Raw genomic sequence first — 20,431 nt, 5'->3', positions numbered from 1 at the left:
ACCCTCTGCATCAGGTGGAAAGACTACTGTACCAACATCAGTGTCCTGGGAGCTAATGAGCTACATTTAACATCAAATTTTGATTTCAGACTGAAGTCTGACCTGCAAAATCAGACACACTTGTCTGCCAGGACATAAAGCAATGTGAAGGTTAGAAACAGTGCAAGGCACAGAGGCCTCACGTAATGGCCTGTAGAAATCTGACTGCAGCCATGTTTCACACAAGCCTAACATATCTAAATTGTGTTCTCACACCTTAACATTGAGGAGCAACGATTTGTGAATAATGATCTGATATTAGTAACTCCATAATGTCAAACAATAGAGAGGCTACTGCTCTGTTCACCTGCTTAGTGCGTCTGAACATGGGTGCTGGGCTCGTGGGACAACTGTGCCGGGCAGCGAGACGAGAGGAGGCTGTCCGCAGACCCTCCACTGGGTCAAATAGGTCCAGGCTCAACACTGGGAAGCCATCATACCTGATAAATCACACACGCACACACACACGCACGCACGCACGCACGCACGCACGCACGCACGCACGCACGCACACACACACACACACACACACACACACACACACACACACACACACAAAGAGGGAGAAACAAACAGAGATACATTTCATTTCATGGTCTCCTAGAACATATGACAAACTTATTTTTCATTATAAATTCAAGAATTGTACGTATGTATTCCAAATTCTGCTTCTATAGATGTGGAGTTTACAAAATTATTTTGAGGGGGCAGCGTATGCACACTACACTACAGCTCCCTCTTCTACGTGTTGCCACCTGCATTTACTGCTGCCTGCAACCGCTATTTATTTTATAAAAGAATGCTGTTATATTAGCAAGCAAATATAAAAATCTGCCTCTGCAGGCTACCAGATCCCTTCTTCAAGATGTCTGCACAGAACGACAGTCGTGTGCACAGAAATGTCCTGATCACATGGAGCTGCCAGTTAGGCGTCTTTGATGGAGAATCCTGCCCAAAACAATTATACCCAAGCTTTACTCTAACACAGCTGCAGAAAACAGTCAGATGTATCTGTTTAAATAATTTGTTTAAACTGTGCAATTTATTATAATTTTGAAACAACAAAGTCATTCTGAGGAGTTTGGTGACTTCAGCCTGTATAACCAACAAATCATCCGCGTGTGAATAGTGATGAAGCACTAGTTATGATTTAAATGTAACCTGATTTGTATTTATATTAGAGCCATTGTGTAGATGTTCTATTTTTAGCTGTGCTGCTCAACCCCTCTTGCAGTAATCGATGCTCCTGGTTTATAATTTTTGTTTAGATTTTCTCATGGTTGGGGTTTGTGGGGATGTTTATGTTGGGGTTTTCTTGTCTGTACATTCTTCTTTTGCTGTTAGAGTTCGGTTTGGGTGAGTCTGGTCCTGTTTGTGTGCCACGCCCTCTCCCGCTTGTTCCCCTGCACCTGTGTCTGATTTTCCCTCATCACACCTGTTATTTAAGCAGCACATTTCCCTCTTGTCACTGCCAGATCATTTGTGCTCCATGCCAGCGTTTCCAGCCTTTTTTCACAGTGTCCTAGTCTCCTCGTTCATGTCCTGCCGTGTACCGTTTTTTCGCTCGTGTTTTGACCTCACCTATCTCCTCAAGTTGTGGACACTGTTGCTTTTCTTTTGATCTTACCTTTTGTGCCTGAGTCCTGCATTTGTGTCCAGCCAGTTCTGGTCTGAGATCCTACAAATTTATTGCATTTAACTGTCTCACCCTCACAGAATGACATGAGGGAAACATAATTTGCTGAGATAAGTGAATCTCCAAAGAAGTTTGAAATAACTGAAAGCCTGCTCTTGGTCTTGAGTCAGGAGTATTGTAAACCGAGACGATCAAACTCCTCACTCTGCCAGTGCAATGCAGAGCTTTCTAAGCTACAGTGATCCAGTTGCCCACCTGCATGAGTCACCATAGTTTGGACCGAGGCACCGTTCTGCAATGAACAACCCCTCAGTGCCACATCTGTCTTATTTTCCAGGGATGAAGATCCAAGCAACTTTTCCTCATTCCTTTCATATACAGTTGTGCTCAAAAGTTTACATACCCTGGCAAATTTTTTTTGCCTTTTTGGCCATTTTTAAGAGAATATGAATGACAACACAAAAACTTTTTTTCCCCTACTCATGGTTAGTAGTTAGGTGAAGCTATTTATTGTCAAACAACTGTGTTTCCTCTTTTTAAATCAAAATGACAAGAGAACTACCTGAATTATCCTGATCAAAAGTTTACATACCCCTGTTCTTAATACTGTGTGTTGCCCCCTTTAACATCAACAACAGCTTGGAGTCTTTCGTGGTAGTTTGTGGACGAGGCTCTCTGATGGTAAAGCTGCCACTGAATATGGCACTCTATGGTAAATCTGCATGGAATAGACAGTTCTCAAAAACTGAGTGACTCTGCAAGAAGTAGAAGAGTGAGGAAAGTCACCAAGACACCCAGACAACCCAGAAGAAGTTATAGGCTTATGTGGCTGTGATTGGAGAAATTGTGCACAGTGCAAGCTTTGCATTTTGTATCACTACTCTTAGCTTCATAGTGGAGTAGAGCAGAGAAGGATTTTCTTTCACCAAAACAGATCAAATCCAGGCTTGCATCTCAGATGTACCTTCTGCCAATTTGTAGCTAAACTTTCAGGTGGTCTTTTTAAGAAAATCCTCCTCTGTACCACTTCATCATGAAGATGGATAACTGGTGATACAAATGCAAAGCTTGCACAGTGCAGTTTCTCCAATCACAGCCACATAAGCCTATAACTTCTTCAGGTTTGTCTGGGTGTCTTGGTGGCTTTCCCCACTCTTCTCCTTCTTACACAGTCACTGAGTTTTTGAGTAAATGTCTACTCCATGCAGATTTACCATAGAGTGCCATATTGTTTGTATTTCTTTGTAACTGATGTAAATAAAGTTCGAAACATGTTCAGTGGCAGCTTTACCATCAGACAGCCTCGTCCACAAACGTCGTTGATGTTAAAGAGGGCAACACACAGTATTAAGAACAGGGGTATGTAAACTTTTGACCAGGGTCATTTGGGTAGTTCTCTTGTCATTTTGATTTAAAAAGAGGAAACACAGTTGTTTGACAATAAATGGCTTCACCCAACCACTAACCATGAGTGGAAAAAAGTTTTTGTGTTGTCATTCATATTTTCTTAAAAATGGCCAAAAAAAGCAAAAATTCTGTCAGGGTATGTAAACCTTTGAGCACAACTGTACATGCTGCCCTCTGATGGTCTGGGATTGTCTTCAATAAAGAGTAAGATCACTAATGCACTAATTTCAACTCAGAATTTAAAACTCTCATTGGGTGTAGTATCTGATACAAAAAAGGTGAAACTGTGTACACAGTAATATGAGCTTTTAAATAAGTAAAGAGAAATTGAGTATTTGCATACTAACAAAAATGTCACCATTTCCATTTTGAAGCTTCCAAACAAATTTAAGCTTCATGCTACTTCCAGAAAAATGTGCAGAAGTGTAGCTGTCAGATACTCGCTTCCCAGTGGTTGAATCTTCAATTTAAAAAAGTATGGAGACATCTCCAGCCCCCGGAAGCTCAACTAGCCAACTCCAAATAAGTTTTTGAAACACAGGATCAACATTTTTTGTAAAAGACTAAAGAATAGAAACTGTAACAACTTACCACAAGCATGATACATCACAATACAATATCCTGCTGTGAAACATTGTATGAGTGAAAAACTTAAATTCCATCAATATATTTCTTACAAGTAGTGGAGTGGATGCTCCTCCCCCTCAGGTAGTGGAGGCAACTCTGGCGGAGTGATGAAGACCGTGTGTTCACTGCGCTGGGATTCATCAATCTCTATCAGTCTGGTCTCCTCTGGTCGATCACTGTCCACCTGCCGAACAAAGGACACAATCCTTGACTGGAGCTCTTTGTAAGGTTGTACTGTACCTGTTTACCATTACAGCTGCAAGAAAACAGGAGAACCTTCCAGAAGGACAACCATCTCTGCAGCAATCCACCAATCAGGCCTGTATAGTAGAGTGGCCAGACAGAAGCCACTCTTTAGTAAAAGGCACATGGCAGCCCACCTGGAGTTTGTTAAAGAGCACCTGAAGGACTCTCAGACCATGAGAAACCAAACTCTCTGGTCTGATGAGACAAAAAGATTGTGCATGTGCGTGTGTGTATATATTTATCTCATCATATTGGTATGACCCTGAGGTCATAGGTAGTTTTTTTTTTTTTGTGGCACATAGGTGCATTTACCCTCCCCAGCTAGGTGAGGCGCTGCTCATTTTGGGTGCTGTGCGTGAGTTTCTTTTTTTTTTTCTCCCAGGTGAGCTTGTACAGATGGCACAGCCTGATTGGTCCAACACTGGTGGCGTGTGTCTGAGGACACTTTTGTTGTTGCAGTTATTTTTGTCTACTTCTGTAACCATTCGTTTTTGTAGCAGTCCAACAAGTTTGTTATTAGGGGTGAGAAACCATTTTTTTTTTTTTTTTTTTTTTTTTTTTACACTGTTTTCTCCTGTTTAGGAGTTTAGGTAAGACTACTGTTCTTGGTTGAGCAGTAGGTAAGAGCAGGGGTTTTGGTAGTTTTTTTTTTTTTTTTTGGTTTGTTATTTTGGCCTTTTTCTCACCCTGAAGTTTTTAATTCAAGGATAATAAATTTGTTATGTTTTGGACTGCAGACCTTGTGGTTGGTCATCCTTGGTGCTGGAAGGAGGTGGAGTCCCTCTTAAGTTATGCCGTGGGTCACCCCTAGGCCTGGTCGTAACAATATATTTACAGTGTGTATTTTATCCTCCTTTACATCCTCGCCTACAGGCGACTCCTTGGTCTGGAGAAGTTGGTGAGCTGCTGGTCAGACAACAGTGCTGCTTCCCTTCAGGCCTGTTTTGATTGTGCGGACTGTGTTTATATGATGCCTGTGGAAATAATACTGATCATCTCTGTGATTATGTATCATCATACATCACATTTTGTGTGGACCTTATCGTTCCAACTAAAAAGGGTTGTTAACTGTCCAAATAGCAAACCCTGGACCTAAAATCAGCTTAATTTAATTATAATTTGACCAGGTTAGTCCCATTGAGACTGAGATCTCTTTTCCAAGGGAGACCTGGACAATTCTAAAGTTTCCAATCTACCTAACCTGCTTGTCTTTAAATGTAGGAGGAAACCGGAGGAAACCCACGCAAACACGGGAAGAACATGCGAACTCCATACAGAAAAGTCACAGGTGGGAATCGATTGCATGACCTTGTTGCGAGGCAACAGTGCTAACTACTAAGCCACCGTGCTGCCTCTTTTCACCAGACTGTTCCAGATGTGTGCCGACTTTGACCACACACCTACATTTAGGGAATAACCCTGTTGTGTTTGATGATTTGCAGATGTTCATGCTGGTTATACCGTTGCAAATTGAGTTTTACCGGCGGTGCGTTAAAATCTGACACAAGGGGGTTATTCCCATTCTATTCTATATTTGCACGGTTTATTTTTCTGTAGGTAATTCGGTTGGCGAGGCTTACCATCGAGGCAGCGTCACTCCAACAGCGATCAGGGCGCGGAGGAATCCATGAAATGTGAAAATCCATCAAATGTGACGCGGTAATTCTGTATCAGAATCCACATCAGTACTTTCGTATGGTATCTTAAAAAAAAAAAAAAAATCACCCATTTTGGCATTGTCGTCGGTACGCAATTTTCTCTCGCTCTGAGCTGACACCGTTATTATTGACATATGTGTAGCAGCGCGTGCGGTCAGGGTGCAGAGTAATACAGGAAATATGAAACCGTCAATTATTTTGTGACCTTACACCCGATATTATACGGTCCGAAATATGACACAATTAACCGATCAGATTTGTGGAAAAATGTAATTGGATTAGAATCTGGAATATATTAACCATCTCCAAATCACAAAATTCTAAAAAGCACATATTAAAAGACCTACCTTCCCCCCTTTGTCTGCACTCCTCTCTGAACTGAAGAGCTGCTCATGAATGCAAGAAGAAAGGGGAAAAAAAGTCAAGAATTTTCCAGAGTGTAGGAATGAAGGTGGTAAATAATGGTCTTTACACAGAAAGAGTGACACAAATAAATAAGAAAATCTAATCTGAGTTGAACATGACAAAAGGCAAATCTGTCAGTTTGGAATTCACACCAGGTGAGGGGAGAAGCTTTTTTGATGTTGCAAGGTGTGGATGCAGCTAATCTTGCAGGTTCCCTCAATACATATGGTTTTACAGTTTTCCTTTCCAGACCACAAAATTATTTAACTCCATTACAGAGCACAATTTACTCAGGGTTGTTATAGTCTTTACTGTTAATTCGACTTTTATATATTGTACTCCATTGTGGGTCAGACAGAAACAGTTTAAATACTCTATGTCCTGTACATGTAACAGAATTGACAAGTAAAATTATCTTTGAATAAAAATATTTTATCCACATGCCTGATACTTTATCGTGACTATAACTACTTTCATAGAAGGATGTGTGGCAGAGTAACAGAAAAGCCAGATAAGAAAACTGCACAAGTGTTTGATGGATTTTCCAATCCACTTGGTTCCAATGTATTGAAAGGATAAAATATTAAAACTGCACATAAGGGTCATTTTACAGAGCATGTGCTGCGTCACACATCACCACATCTACACTGCACCACCTTAAAGAACTGCCTTGGGTCATGACTGACAACCACCCAGGCAGAGCACCAGTCCATCCCCATCTCCCAAAACAAGCCATCGATCTGCTGTGGCCAAGTGACACGCGGGTGCTCGCTTGGCCTTTTCCACTTGTCAGGGGTGTCAGCACTGAGGGACCCGTGTGCTGAGTCATGCTCGGGAAGTGCAACGCATCAAAGATTCTAAGACCTTATATATATGACTAACAAACTCACTTTGTCCACACAGTCATCAAAGGGTGCTCGCTTGGCCTTTTCCACTTGTCAGGGGTGTCAGCACTGAGGGACCCGTGTGCTGAGTCATGCTCGGGAAGTGCAACGCATCAAAGATTCTAAGACCTTATATATATGACTAACAAACTCACTTTGTCCACACAGTCATCAAAGAAGGCCAGGCTGGTGTCTTTATCACTGACAAAGGAGCACTCCTCAATAAAACGGATGAACATCTGAGTCTTGGTCATCAGTGAGTAGAACTTCTGGTGTGAACGATCACGGCTCTTCAGGAATCCTGAGGACAGAAATACTGTTAGCTTCATGTATTCAACAAACATGAGAAGCGGAGTGGCAGTAAATTAGTTTATTTTATATAACGGCTGAGTGGATCCTTGTCATTTGATTGGTGCTTTGTATCAATCAATCAATCAATCAATTTTTTTTTATATAGCGCCAAATCACAACAAACAGTTGCCCCAAGGCGCTTTATATTGTAAGGCAAGGCCATACAATAATTATGTAAAACCCCAACGGTCAAAACGACCCCCTGTGAGCAAGCACTTGGCTACAGTGGGAAGGAAAAACTCCCTTTTAACAGGAAGAAACCTCCAGCAGAACCAGGCTCAGGGAGGGGCAGTCTTCTGCTGGGGCTGAGGGAGAGAACCAGGAAAAAGACATGCTGTGGAGGGGAGCAGAGATCGATCACTAATGATTAAATGCAGAGTGGTGCATACAGAGCAAAAAGAGAAAGAAACAGTGCATCATGGGAACCCCCCAGCAGTCTACGTCTATAGCAGCATAACTAAGGGATGGTTCAGGGTCACCTGATCCAGCCCTAACTATAAGCTTTAGCAAAAAGGAAAGTTTTAAGCCTAATCTTAAAAGTAGAGAGGGTGTCTGTCTCCCTGATCTGACTTGGGAGCTGGTTCCACAGGAGAGGAGCCTGAAAGCTGAAGGCTCTGCCTCCCATTCTACTCTTACAAACCCTAGGAACTACAAGTAAGCCTGCAGTCTGAGAGCGAAGCGCTCTATTGGGGTGATATGGTACTACGAGGTCCCTAAGATAAGATGGGACCTGATTATTCAAAACCTTATAAGTAAGAAGAAGAATTTTAAATTCTATTCTAGAATTAACAGGAAGCCAATGAAGAGAGGCCAATATGGGTGAGATATGCTCTCTCCTTCTAGTCCCCGTCAGTACTCTAGCTGCAGCATTTTGAATTAACTGAAGGCTTTTTAGGGAACTTTTAGGACAACCTGATAATAATGAATTACAATAGTCCAGCCTAGAGGAAATAAATGCATGAATTAGTTTTTCAGCATCACTCTGAGACAAGACCTTTCTGATTTTAGAGATATTGCGTAAATGCAAAAAAGCAGTCCTACATATTTGTTTAATATGCGCTTTGAATAACATATCCTGATCAAAATGACTCCAAGATTTCTCACAGTATTACTAGAGGTCAGGGTAATGCCATCCAGAGTAAGGATCTGGTTAGACACCATGTTTCTAAGATTTGTGGGGCCAAGTACAATAACTTCAGTTTTATCTGAGTTTAAAAGCAGGAAATTAGAGGTCATCCATGTCTTTATGTCTGTAAGACAATCCTGCAGTTTAGCTAATTGGTGTGTGTCCTCTGGCTTCATGGATAGATAAAGCTGGGTATCATCTGCGTAACAATGAAAATTTAAGCAATACCGTCTAATAATACTGCCTAAGGGAAGCATATATAAAGTGAATAAAATTGGTCCTAGCACAGAACCTTGTGGAACTCCATAATTAACTTTAGTCTGTGAAGAAGATTCCCCATTTACATGAACAAATTGTAATCTATTAGACAAATATGATTCAAACCACCGCAGCGCAGTGCCTTTAATACCTATGGCATGCTCTAATCTCTGTAATAAAATTTTATGGTCAACAGCATCAAAAGCAGCACTGAGGTCTAACAGAACAAGCACAGAGATGAGTCCACTGTCCGAGGCCATAAGAAGATCATTTGTAACCTTCACTAATGCTGTTTCTGTACTATGATGAATTCTAAAACCTGACTGAAACTCTTCAAATAGACCATTCCTCTGCAGATGATCAGTTAGCTGTTTTACAACTACCCTTTCAAGAATTTTTGAGAGAAAAGGAAGGTTGGAGATTGGCCTATAATTAGCTAAGATAGCTGGGTCAAGTGATGGCTTTTTAAGTAATGGTTTAATTACTGCCACCTTAAAAGCCTGTGGTACATAGCCAACTAACAAAGATATGTATGTCACGTGACATGGATTATTCGTCCCATTTGTGTCGCATTGCATTTAGAGTGCAATGTGGTTCCATTTAGAGTGCAAATTTGGTTCCATACGATTGGTACAATTGCACTCTGCGCACACACACGCACGCACTGTGTGCACACTAATATACATATTTTAAACTGTCTGTATCTGATTAATTCAAGAGCAATGCTGTATTTTTGTAGCTGTTGCTTTTTGCTGAGTTTATCTGCTGAGTAAAGATCCGCTCTACATATATCAATCAATCTTTCCTTTAAAAGGTTGTTGATAATGGATCTACTGGATTTGATATTCTGCATGACGCAAACCTTCTTGTTAACTGCTACTACTGAAACCAGAGACTCCATCTGTGGCTGTGTAACAGTTACTGTGGGAACTGCAATTCTGAGCAATCTGTTTTGGAAAAGGAAATACTTTGTTCAAGTCGCCTCAATCAACAGTGCTAATATTACAAGGTCGAGAAAGCTGAAAGGATTAAAAAGGTTGTTTTACATGTATCATCTCCTGTGAAACTGAGACATGGACATCCAGAGATGTATGGCGTCCGTGTTACATCAACAGTGGCCTTACCTTGCAAGTCAAAAAGCGAGCTAGCGTCGGTCGCTTTCTCAGAAGGTGCCTGGGTGATAGGTCTTAAGAAGGAGCGATAGCCTTTGAGGATGGCTGCCATGAAGCGCAGGAAGGCTTCCTGGATCTCCAGCTCCAGTGTGTGGAGGCTCTTCCCACTGCTCAGCTCTGATGAATCACTCATGCACAGTTCCAGCAGCCCGTCAGACCTGTACTGACCTAAACACAGGAAATATTCACTGCTGCTCTCACTACAAGGAACATGTCAACATGCTCGCATCCATGCAAAAGCTAAAACCTGAAAAATCTCAGAAATCTCACTGAATTAATTTCCACAGCTCAAGAAACACCAGGTTGGGTGGTGACCTTCTGATGAGGTCTCCCATCCAAGTACTAACCAGGACCCGCTCTGCTTAGTTTTTGAGATCTGACGGGATCAAGCTGACACAGAGCAGACTGGCTGCTTATATTCTCCAGTACATCAGTATCAATTGACATATTCATGGGGTTACTGTCATTTAAAACACAGAACAGTACAGACTGAATACGGAAAAAAATATTAAGAAAACACAACAAAAGTGATTTAAAATTTGTTATGATTGTAAGAGGGATTTACATCAATATAGAGTACAGCCAGAATCATGATTCTGTTTGAAGTAATTGGATAAGAAAGAGATTCTGGCTCATGGTCTTGACTGCAGCTAGCATAAATAATGAGAATATTAACCGCTCACATGGTTAACTAGTAACTACAGCCCTCTGGCTTAAGGAAGAGGTGTTGCACCAATCCCGAACTGGTAGAGCTATGACTCATTAAAAAAAAAAATAAATAAATAAATTAACTGCCTCTCCAGGAACCATCTCGGGTCCCTGGTTGAGCTCCACTACAATGGAGTTTACCCCGGTAGACAAGAGGGTCACCTTCCTGCACTTTCTGTTTGTGGATGGGGAGTTCCAACTGTTGTTTGTGCATATACACCGAACAGAAGTTCTGAGTGTTCAACCTTCTTGGAGTCCCTGACTTGAGTCCTGCATGGGGCTCTAGTGGAGGACTCCATTGTTCTGCTGTGGGACTTCAACGCATACGCAGGCAATGACAGAGACATCAGGAAAGGCGTGACTGGGTTATCTTGGAGGACTCTGGAGGCACTTGCAAGGTATCGACAGGCCCGATGGGCAGCAGCCTCTGCTGTGAGGGAGGCAAAGTAATGGGTGTGGGAGGAGTTCAGAGCAACCACGGACTTTCGCTCGGCACCAACGTGCTTCTAGAGGACTGTGGGGCACCTCAGGAAAGGAAAACGGGCTTTCCAGGCTTTATACAGTAAGGATGGGACTCTGTTAACCTCAAATGAGGAGGAAAATGAGCACTGGAAGAAGCCCATTGAGGAACTCCTGCATCAGACTGGAGAGCCCTCTATAGGAGGGGCAGAACTGGAAGCTGATGGGGATCATCATCAATTTCCCTGGTAGAGGTCACTGAGGTAGTCAAACAATTTTGCTGCAGCAAAGCCCCGGGGGTTGAAAAGATCTGTCCATAAATGCTGAAGGCTCTGGGTGTGGAGGAACTGTCTTGGATGAGATGTGTCTTCAACACTGGGGTGGTGGTCCCCATATTTAAAAAAGGGGACCAGAGAGTGTGTGCCAGTTACAGGGGCATCACACTACTCAGCCTCCCTGGTAAAGTCTACTCCAGGGTGCTGGAAAGAAGGGTTGGACTAATAGCCAAACCTCAGATTGAAGAGGAGCATGCTGGTTCCGTCCTGGCCGTGGAACAACTGACCAGCTCTTCACTCTCACAAAGATCCTGGAGGGTGCCTGGGAGTATGCCCATCCAGTCTACATGTGTTTTGTGGACTTGGAGAAGGTGTATGATCGGGTACCCTGGGAGATACTGTGGGAGGTACTGTGGGAGTATGGAGTGAGGAGGTCCCTTCTCAGGGCTATCCAATCTCTGTAGCTTTGGCTCTGTGGCTCCGGACTGTGGCTGCCCACTGCTGTTAGTGGTTGGATTGTGTCTAACTGTAACTAGGATGGGTTAAATGCAGAGGACAAATTTCACTGAATGTATGTATATGTACAATGACAATAAAGGATCTAATCATTCATTCATTCATTCTATTCACAAAGCGAGAGTTGTGTTCGGGTTTTTGGCAGTCAGACTCGTTTCCGGGGGAGGTTGGCCTCCGCCAGGGCTGCGCCTGGTCACCAATCCTGTTTGTGATATTCATGGACAGGACTAGAGGCATAGTCGGGGGGAGGAGGGTCTTCAGTTTCTTTGGCTCAGGTTCTCATCACTGCTTTTTGCAGATGATGTGGTCCTGCTGGCTTCATCGGCCTGTGACCTCCAACACTCACTGGATCGGTTCACAGCTGAGTGTGGAGTGGCTCGGATGAGGTAAAGCACCTCTAAATCTGAGGCCATGGTTCTCAGCAGGAAACCGATGGATTGCCTACTCCGAGTAGGGAATGTGGTCTTGCCCTAAGTGAAGGCCCCCAAGTACTTCGGGGTCTTGTTTACGAGTGAGGGGACAATGGAGTGTGAGAGGCCGGAGAATTGGTGCAGCAGGGGCGGCATTGCATTCACTCTACTGTACTGTTGTGATGAAAAGAGAGTTGAGCCAAAAGGTGAAGCTGTGAATTAATTTTCAATAATCCTCTGTAAAGATGCTTTAGCATGTTGCAAAACACTGAAGGAAAGTGCACTCATCAGGAAATGCACCATTTCCTTTAGCATGTTAATGTTTGGAACATCAATGTAAAACCTTGAACCTTAAAATTACCAACGTGAATAAAACGGCTGCTGATAAGCAGTGAACTGGGATATACGAGTGGTCCTAATGCAGCGTAAGCCGTCTGAAGTGTTGCCTCAGGCACTACATCACTTTTTCACTCCATGAATAAAGCATGGCCAAGATATACTGGATCTCCTGGTGTGTTACATTCAAACACAACATCCAGGATGTCATTCCAGTGCATGTGTATGGATATTACATCACTACTCACCATCAACTAGTTCCTGGTAGAGATTGCTCAGCACTTTCATTAGAGTTTTGCAGGGCTTCTTTGGCAGAATCTTCCATGTGAGAGCCTGTTTATCTTCGTTGCTGGAAAGTGTAAGCACACGCTGTGATGTGGAGAGGTTTGCATCCAAAACCAATATGGACAGTGGAGATAAGACCACCCTAAAGACATCTGATTGCCAAGAAAAATGTGAACCATGGCTGACTTGCGTACATTCTTTTCTCATTACGGGGGGGGCAAAAACAAAAACATCTACAGAGTGGCCTGGCCTCTTGTATGTGAACAATTCATAATCCAACGTACACTGACATTAGCCATACACTTACTAGAAGATGGTGTTTGTATCCAAGTCGATGCATGTCACATCTGGTGGGGGATCATAAAGATCAAAGTATCGGGAGTCCACACCTACGATGAATGGACACGGGGCGCTCAGCACATCAGCTAGTGCCAGCGGACACAGAGGAATATAAGGACAGGGCCAGTGAAATGGGAAGATCATCTGAAGAGGATGACAACAGAAATCAAAAGATGTGGGTTGATTTTTGTTTGTTCTTTGTCACCTCATGTTTCAAGGTCCAAAAAGTGAAATAGAATTCAGTCAATCACATATCAACATCATCTTGTTTTAAATGGGTGCAAAGACAGCACTGTTTCAAATCCTCTGAAGAAAGGCTGAAGATCATAGTGCAGCTGGTAAGAGAATATTTAGAGCGGAATCCTGCAAATGGTGATACAAGCATCAAATACTCCTTAGACATTCCTCTTTTGAAGAAAACCAATTGGCCACTTGAATTTTCAATAGGCAGCCAGGTCGGGGTCAATGGAAGAATTATACAGGTCTCAAAATTAAAAGATGCTCCAATCATATTGAAAACTTCGAGGGCTGTCAATAAAGTATAGGTCCTTTTTAGTTTTTTCAAAACTATATGGATTTCATTCATATGTTTTTACATCAGACATGCTTGAACCCTCGTGTGCATGCGTGAGTTTTTCCACGCCTGTCGGTGACGTCATTCGCCTGTGAGCACTCCTTGTGGGAGGAGTCGTCCAGCCTTTGTCTGAGAAGTTGTTGAGAGACTGGTGCTTTGTTTGATCAAAATTTTTTCTAAACCTGTGAGACACATCGAAGTGGACACGGTTCGAAAAATTAAGCTGGTTTTCGGTGAAAATTTTAACGGCTGATGAGAGATTTTGAGGTGATACTGTCGCTTTAAGCACTTCCCACGGTGCGAGACGTCGCGCAGCGGTCCCAGGCGCCATCGTCAGCCTGTTTCAAGCTGAAAACCTCCACATTTCAGGCTCTATTGATCCAGGACGTCGTGAGAGAACAGAGAAGTTTCAGAAGAAGTCGGTTTCAGCATTTTATCCGGATATTCCACTGTTAAAGGAGATTTTTTTAATGAAAGATGTGCAGACGGGTCCGCGCGTCGGGACGCAGCCGCCGTGTTGATAACCATTTGTAAAATCCAGGCGGCTTTTGATGGCTTTCAGTGGAGTGAGTATATGAGAAATTGTTTAACAGCTGGACATGTTCCAACTTGTCCTTAAGGCTTCCAACGGAGGTGTTTTTCCTGTGGCGGAGCGTCGCGGCAGCTGCGTCCCGACGCTGCAATCCGCCCGCACGTCTTTCATTAAAAAAATCTCCTTTAACAGTGGAATATCCGGATAAAATGCTGAAACCGACTTCTTCTGAAACTTCTCTGTTCTCTCACGACGTCCTGGAACAATAGAACCTGAAATGTGGAGGTTTTCAGCTTGAAACAGGCTGACGACGGCGACTGAGCGCGCTGCGCGACGTCTCGCACCGTGGGAGGTCCTTAAAGTGACAGTATCACCTCAAAATCTCTCATCAGCTGTTAAAATTTTCACCAAAAACCAGCTTAATTTTTTGAACCGTGTCCACTTCGATGTGTCTCACAGGTTTAGAAAAAATTTTGATCAAACAAAGCGCCAGTCTCTCAGCAACTTCTCAGACAAAGGAATTCTGACGAGGGGCTGGACAACTCCTCCCACAAGGAGTGCTCACAGGCGAATGACGTCACCGACAGGCGTGGAAAAACTCACGCATGCGCACGAGGGTTCAAGCATGTCTGACGTAAAAACATATGAATGAAATCCATATAGTTTTTGAATAAAATAAAAAGGACCTATACTTTATTGACAGACCTCGTATACCACATTATTTGTCTGAGCTTAAAGGTCCCCACCATATTTCAGACCAACATGCAATGCACTACTTGATCCATTATCCAGGTGTCACAATACGGACAAGGGCTTGAATTTTGACACCCAAAACTCCTTATACTATTTCATGGTAAGCCAGAGAATAACATGATACAGTAGTCAATGCTGGAAGATACAATGCATATACACAGAAATTGTCTAATTATTGCAATGTTATGCAAATGAAAAAGCACACTCCATGTAAATATAAGAAGACTGGTCAAAAATCAATCACCAAATGATAATGTTAAATCAAATACCCATCATCATTCAGCTTTTAACAGCAGTAAAAAAAAAAAGACAAAACACTCCAGCAGACAGGTATATACAGCAATATATCATCAGCATAGCAAGATCATTTGATCCTATGGCTAATCTCACACACACACACACACACGCACACGCACACACACGCACACACACACACACACACACACACACACACACACACACACACACACACACACACACACACACACACACACACACACACACACACACACACACACACACACACACACACACACTTCAACCATGAGAGCCATATGACCCAGAAGAGAAACCAATGTACCCTGGAAGGAATGTCTTCGACGAAACTTCCAATTAATTCATGTAACAATGAAACACATTCTGACTGGTAGGAGACTGAATAAATTGAACGCATGCAGATGTTAAAGTACAGCTGAATACAGCAACTTACAGACACGAGAGCTTCAGTGACACTGGTCAGTGTGGCTGGTCGTAATGAGTGAACCAAGATTTTGTGTTCAGTGACGGCAAACACCAGCAGAGTGACTGTGTTTTCTGGGCCCAGGTTCTGAAGTAGTGTGGAAAATCGGCCACCACTGGGGGGAGACACACCAAGGAGCAAACTTGTGAAACATTACCCAATATTTGTATTAAAAATGCTAATATCCAAATTATTATTACACAAAATACTCATCACTCAACATTTAAAAGAGGTTTATCATGGTCACATGGTACTCGTATTTTATTACAAGGAATGAACCAAGAAAGCTAATGTGTACGTTTACTAATGCCTCCAACCTTTGTAAAATCTCCATTTAACCCCTTAACGCCTAAATTTATATAGCTGTATATAAAAAAATGTTTTGTGTGTGTTTTTGCCTTTAAATAGATGGTAAATAATGTTGAGATTATTAATTTCACTTTTGCACAAAAAATAAATAGTAATTTTGGTATTTTGGTAATGACTTTATGTTATAATGTTATAATAATAATGGTATGTTGCAAAATTTGCAACAACAGGCATACTGGTCAATTTGGTATGTTGCATATTTGAGTCAAATATTGTAGCATATATGCGACAATAGGCGTTAAGGGGTTAAATGGGTGATGATGATAGGTGTTATATATTTGCTGTTTTGCATGTCCATTGTTACATACAGTCAGTGGAAAGCTTAAACAAAGAGCAATATGGTTCAAAGATATTAGATTCCTCAGTTAGTGAACTCCACGGGCAGCTTATAAGCATCTAAGATGATGTATTATGTTAGAAAATGATCAATGGAGTTTTAAAAAGCAGTATTTTTGCTAATATATCACAACTCTGATGCTATGAGCCAGGAAATGCCATCAAAAAAACGAACCCAAAGAGGATTTCAAGCTTGGATAAAAGGATGACAAATGCACCAGATACAACAACAAGTACAATGAAGACTGATACTGAGCTGGGTATTGTTGTGGCAAAGACACATTTTTCAAAATACTGGTATCAGCAGTGTGCACCCCAGCTGGCTCTTGATTCTCTATCTCCATTAGCTGTATCCAGCAGTGATAAAGAGGTTGTGTGTCGACCACGGTACGGCCACTCTGTGGTAAGTGGTGACTTCAAGGAATCTAACACAGCAAGCTGCATGTGGAAGCAGAGCAGAGAGCCTTGTTGGGACTTTTACTTCCTATTTCATTAATATTATTTAATTTCATACACTGAAAGCTGTATTGGAAGGTTGAATCAATTTCTCAGCATCTCTGCAATGTTAGTATACAACCCCAAATCACGAAAAACTTGAGATGGTATAGCAAATGCAAAAAAAAAGTTATTCTTTCACTTCAAGTTAATTGCAGAGTGTATGAACCAAAGATATTTGATGATTTGTGTGGTCAACAATTTCATTTAATAATATACATTCATTCCTTGGATTTCAGGCCTGCGACATGTTCCAGAAAAAGCTGGCAGAATAAAGCATCTACCACTTTCTAATGATGCCATTCCTTCTCACAACACGTAGATGTTTAGGCACTGAGGATACCAAGCAATGAAGCATGTCAGGGTGCTATTTTGTCCTTTTCCTAATGCAAACATGTCTTAGGGCCCCTTCACACACAGTGCGAAGTTTGGACGAAGTGCACATTTAGTGCGCATGACGCAGGAATCGTGTGCAAACCGTGTAATGTTGTCCCTGCCCCCAACGCCTCTTACACCCGTTGCTACAACTATTTGCGCACACAAGCGCCTGTGTGTTGTGCAAATCCATTGCACCCTCTCGCAGTAGGTGCCGGCCAAATTCCAGGTGACACGCACAAACATCTAACACCGCTCGCATGGCACTTAGAAAATGTGTGACCAGTCGCACTCTTGGCACGACAACAGACTGTAGACAATCACTGTCATACTGCTGTGAAATTTGTCTAAGTTCCCCACGAGTGTGACTTTGCAAACACACACACAGACATGTGGGTGTGTGTGCTCCACTCACATGAGGCGTGGCTTCCGACAGGAGCAGCAGTGGTGATCTGTCATTCTGGACATTCCAGCTGGACAACACCTACTGTGCTTGGACAGACATGGACTAACAACTGTCCACTGTGAGGCACATATGTCTGATTGCTGTATTTATGTGGATATAAATAAAAACATATATCGCTGTGGTGGCGACAAGCAGCAGCAAATGAGCGCACGCATGGAGTGGACACTGACAGCCCCCCCAGGTTGAAACAGACCGTCATCTGACTGCCATGTCGCCCATGTGAGCTCAGTTCCACATGATGCAGTGTCTGTGCTGCGGCACTCCGTCCACAAGACGCACGTGTCGGGTAGAACACGCACAGCCGACTGGACGCACCTGAGCAGTAGATGTGGACATGATCAGAGCACACTGCTTCTCATTCATGTCATTTCATGACTGTATGTCTGTGACCATGGGTCATCACCAGAGGAACAGACAGATCATATTTGTATTGCTTAGTTGATAAATGTCTTTTTATATGGTGTGAGATTTTAATCTTTTTTGTAATACTTCCTGTTCTTTCTGATATGAGGCAGCTTCCAGCAGCTTTCAAAGAACCGCTCCATAGCTTAGTGGTAAAGTCTCTGACTGGGAATCAGAACTTTTGAAAGGCATGGGTTCGCATCCCAGGTGGTGTGTTGTGTTTTTTTCTTTTTCTATTTATTCCACATAAGCGGTGCAATGTGGTTCCACACGTACCAGCTGTTTTTTTTTTTTATTTATTCTACATACGCGGCGCAATGTGGTCCCACAGGTACCGACTGGTTTTTATTTTTTTATTTATTCCACATAAGCGGCCGTAATTGACCAGATGTCGACCAAACTTTGCACTATGTGTGAATGGCCCTTAAGGTGTGCAACAGCACAGAGTAGTTGGTCGAGTTTTTGTTTCAAAATTCTCCACACATTCTCGACTGAGGTCAGGTCTCTTTCTTCTGCAGAAATGCATTTGTAATGTGTGCAGAATGCAGTTTCAACTCTTCTTCAAAATGCATGGCTGTTCCTGAAAAAGAGGTTGCCTTGTAGGCAGCATATTTTGCTCTAGATAGATAGATAGATACTTTATTCTAAAACCCTCTCTAACACCTCAATGTACTTTTTTGCATTAATGCTGCCATCACAGAATTGTCAGGTGTCTTTGCCAGGGTTACAGAGAAAACCCCATACCATGACAGACCCTGGCTTTTGAACTTGTTTGTAATAACAGTCGGAATGGTCCTTGTCGTCTTTTGTCTGGAGCGCAAAGCGTTAATCTCCTCAACAAAAGATCTGAAATACTACGTCATGTGACCACAATGCATAATTCTACTGTGTGACGCCTCTGAACCCAGAGAAACTGATGCCGCGTCTGGATAAAGTTAACATAAGACTTCTTTTTTGCACAGTAAAGGTTTAAGTGGTATTTGTGAACGTAACTCCGTATTGTAGTGCCTGACGAGGGATTGCCAACCATGTGACCTTGACCATGTGGTTATATCAGCTATTGATGAATTGATGATTGTTCGTCACGCATTGCGATCTGCAGGATCTGAATTCATGGCTGTTCAGCTTAGGTGTGCAACCTTGCCCGTTATGCACTGAAAGTTCTTCAGATTTATTGAATCATTTAATGACATTATGGACTATAGAGGGACAATAATGCAAATTCTTTCCAATCTTTCGTTGAGGAAATGGGCTGCATTTATATAGCACTTTTCCATCTACATCAGACGCTCAAAGTGCTTTACACAACAATGCCTCACATTCACCACGATGTCAGGCTGCTGCCATGCAAGGCGCCCACTACACACCGGGAGCAACTAGGGGATTAAGGACCTTGCCCAAGGGCCCTTAGTGATTTTCAGGCCAGGCTGGGATTTGAACCGAAGACCCTCTGGTCTCAAGCCCAACGTTTAACCACACAGCTGAGGAACATTATTTTTAAACATTTCAATGATTTTCTCACACATTTGTTGACAAACTAGAGATCCTCTGCCCATTTTTATGCCTCTGAGCTTCAGTCTTTCATGGATACAGCTTTTGTACCAAATCACAATACCGCCTGTTGACATTACCCATTTGAATCATTATTGATCATCATCATCATCATTATCATGTATCGTTCAAATCATTATTAATTTTTTTAACCTCATTAATATTCCTAAATTGCCTCCAACACAACCTTTTTATGGAATGTGTTGCAGGCCTTAAACTCAGGAATGGACATATATTAAAAAAATTTAATGAAGCTGACCACAAAAAAATAATATCTTGGGCTCATACTGTCTCCAATGAAACTGAAGTCAAAGTAAATGTAACAATCACAGCATTTATTTGTTGTTTATTTATTTTGCATTTTCCATACCGTCCCAACTGTTTTTGGTTTGGGTTTGTAATCTAAACTTTTTTAACATCAGTGTTTGACCTGAGCTGTTTAATATGGACAATGAAGACACCTCTGAGCTGACTGAAAGGCTGAATCGAGCAGACGTTGATTAGTTTGAACTAAATTAGTAACGGTCAGCCAACAAGCAGTCTGGATTCACACCAATAATTCAGTAAGTTGATTGCAACCTAGTTTTTCTAGGACACATTGAACGCAAGCGAGAGTATAACCACTGCTTCTTTGCAACCTATGGTGACATTCAGAAAGCCTTCAACTTGGTTGATCGGGCTGCTCTCTACAACATCCTGAGA

General features: G+C 42.3%; 1 protein-coding gene across 4 annotated transcripts in view; it reads right to left on the bottom strand.

The window, feature by feature from the left end:
* Positions 1-20,431, bottom strand: part of LOC117532123 (C-myc promoter-binding protein-like) — a 243,039-nt gene that overhangs the window by 76,270 nt on the left and 146,338 nt on the right. For all 4 annotated transcript variants that reach the window (XM_034195403.1, XM_034195412.1, XM_034195420.1 and 1 more), the window contains exons 9-16: positions 15,706-15,850; positions 13,106-13,281; positions 12,762-12,862; positions 9,762-9,977; positions 7,058-7,203; positions 5,961-5,999; positions 3,760-3,893; positions 347-479 (exon numbers count right to left, since the gene is read on the bottom strand). In XM_034195403.1, the coding sequence (XP_034051294.1) occupies positions 347-479; positions 3,760-3,893; positions 5,961-5,999; positions 7,058-7,203; positions 9,762-9,977; positions 12,762-12,862; positions 13,106-13,281; positions 15,706-15,850 (1,090 nt within the window). The remainder of the gene's footprint in view (positions 1-346; positions 480-3,759; positions 3,894-5,960; positions 6,000-7,057; positions 7,204-9,761; positions 9,978-12,761; positions 12,863-13,105; positions 13,282-15,705; positions 15,851-20,431) is intronic.

The sequence above is a fragment of the Thalassophryne amazonica genome, chromosome 2 (genome assembly GCF_902500255.1).
Source record: "Thalassophryne amazonica chromosome 2, fThaAma1.1, whole genome shotgun sequence".
Classification (NCBI taxonomy): domain Eukaryota; kingdom Metazoa; phylum Chordata; class Actinopteri; order Batrachoidiformes; family Batrachoididae; genus Thalassophryne; species Thalassophryne amazonica.
This window is presented reverse-complemented; position numbering and strand designations above follow the sequence as displayed.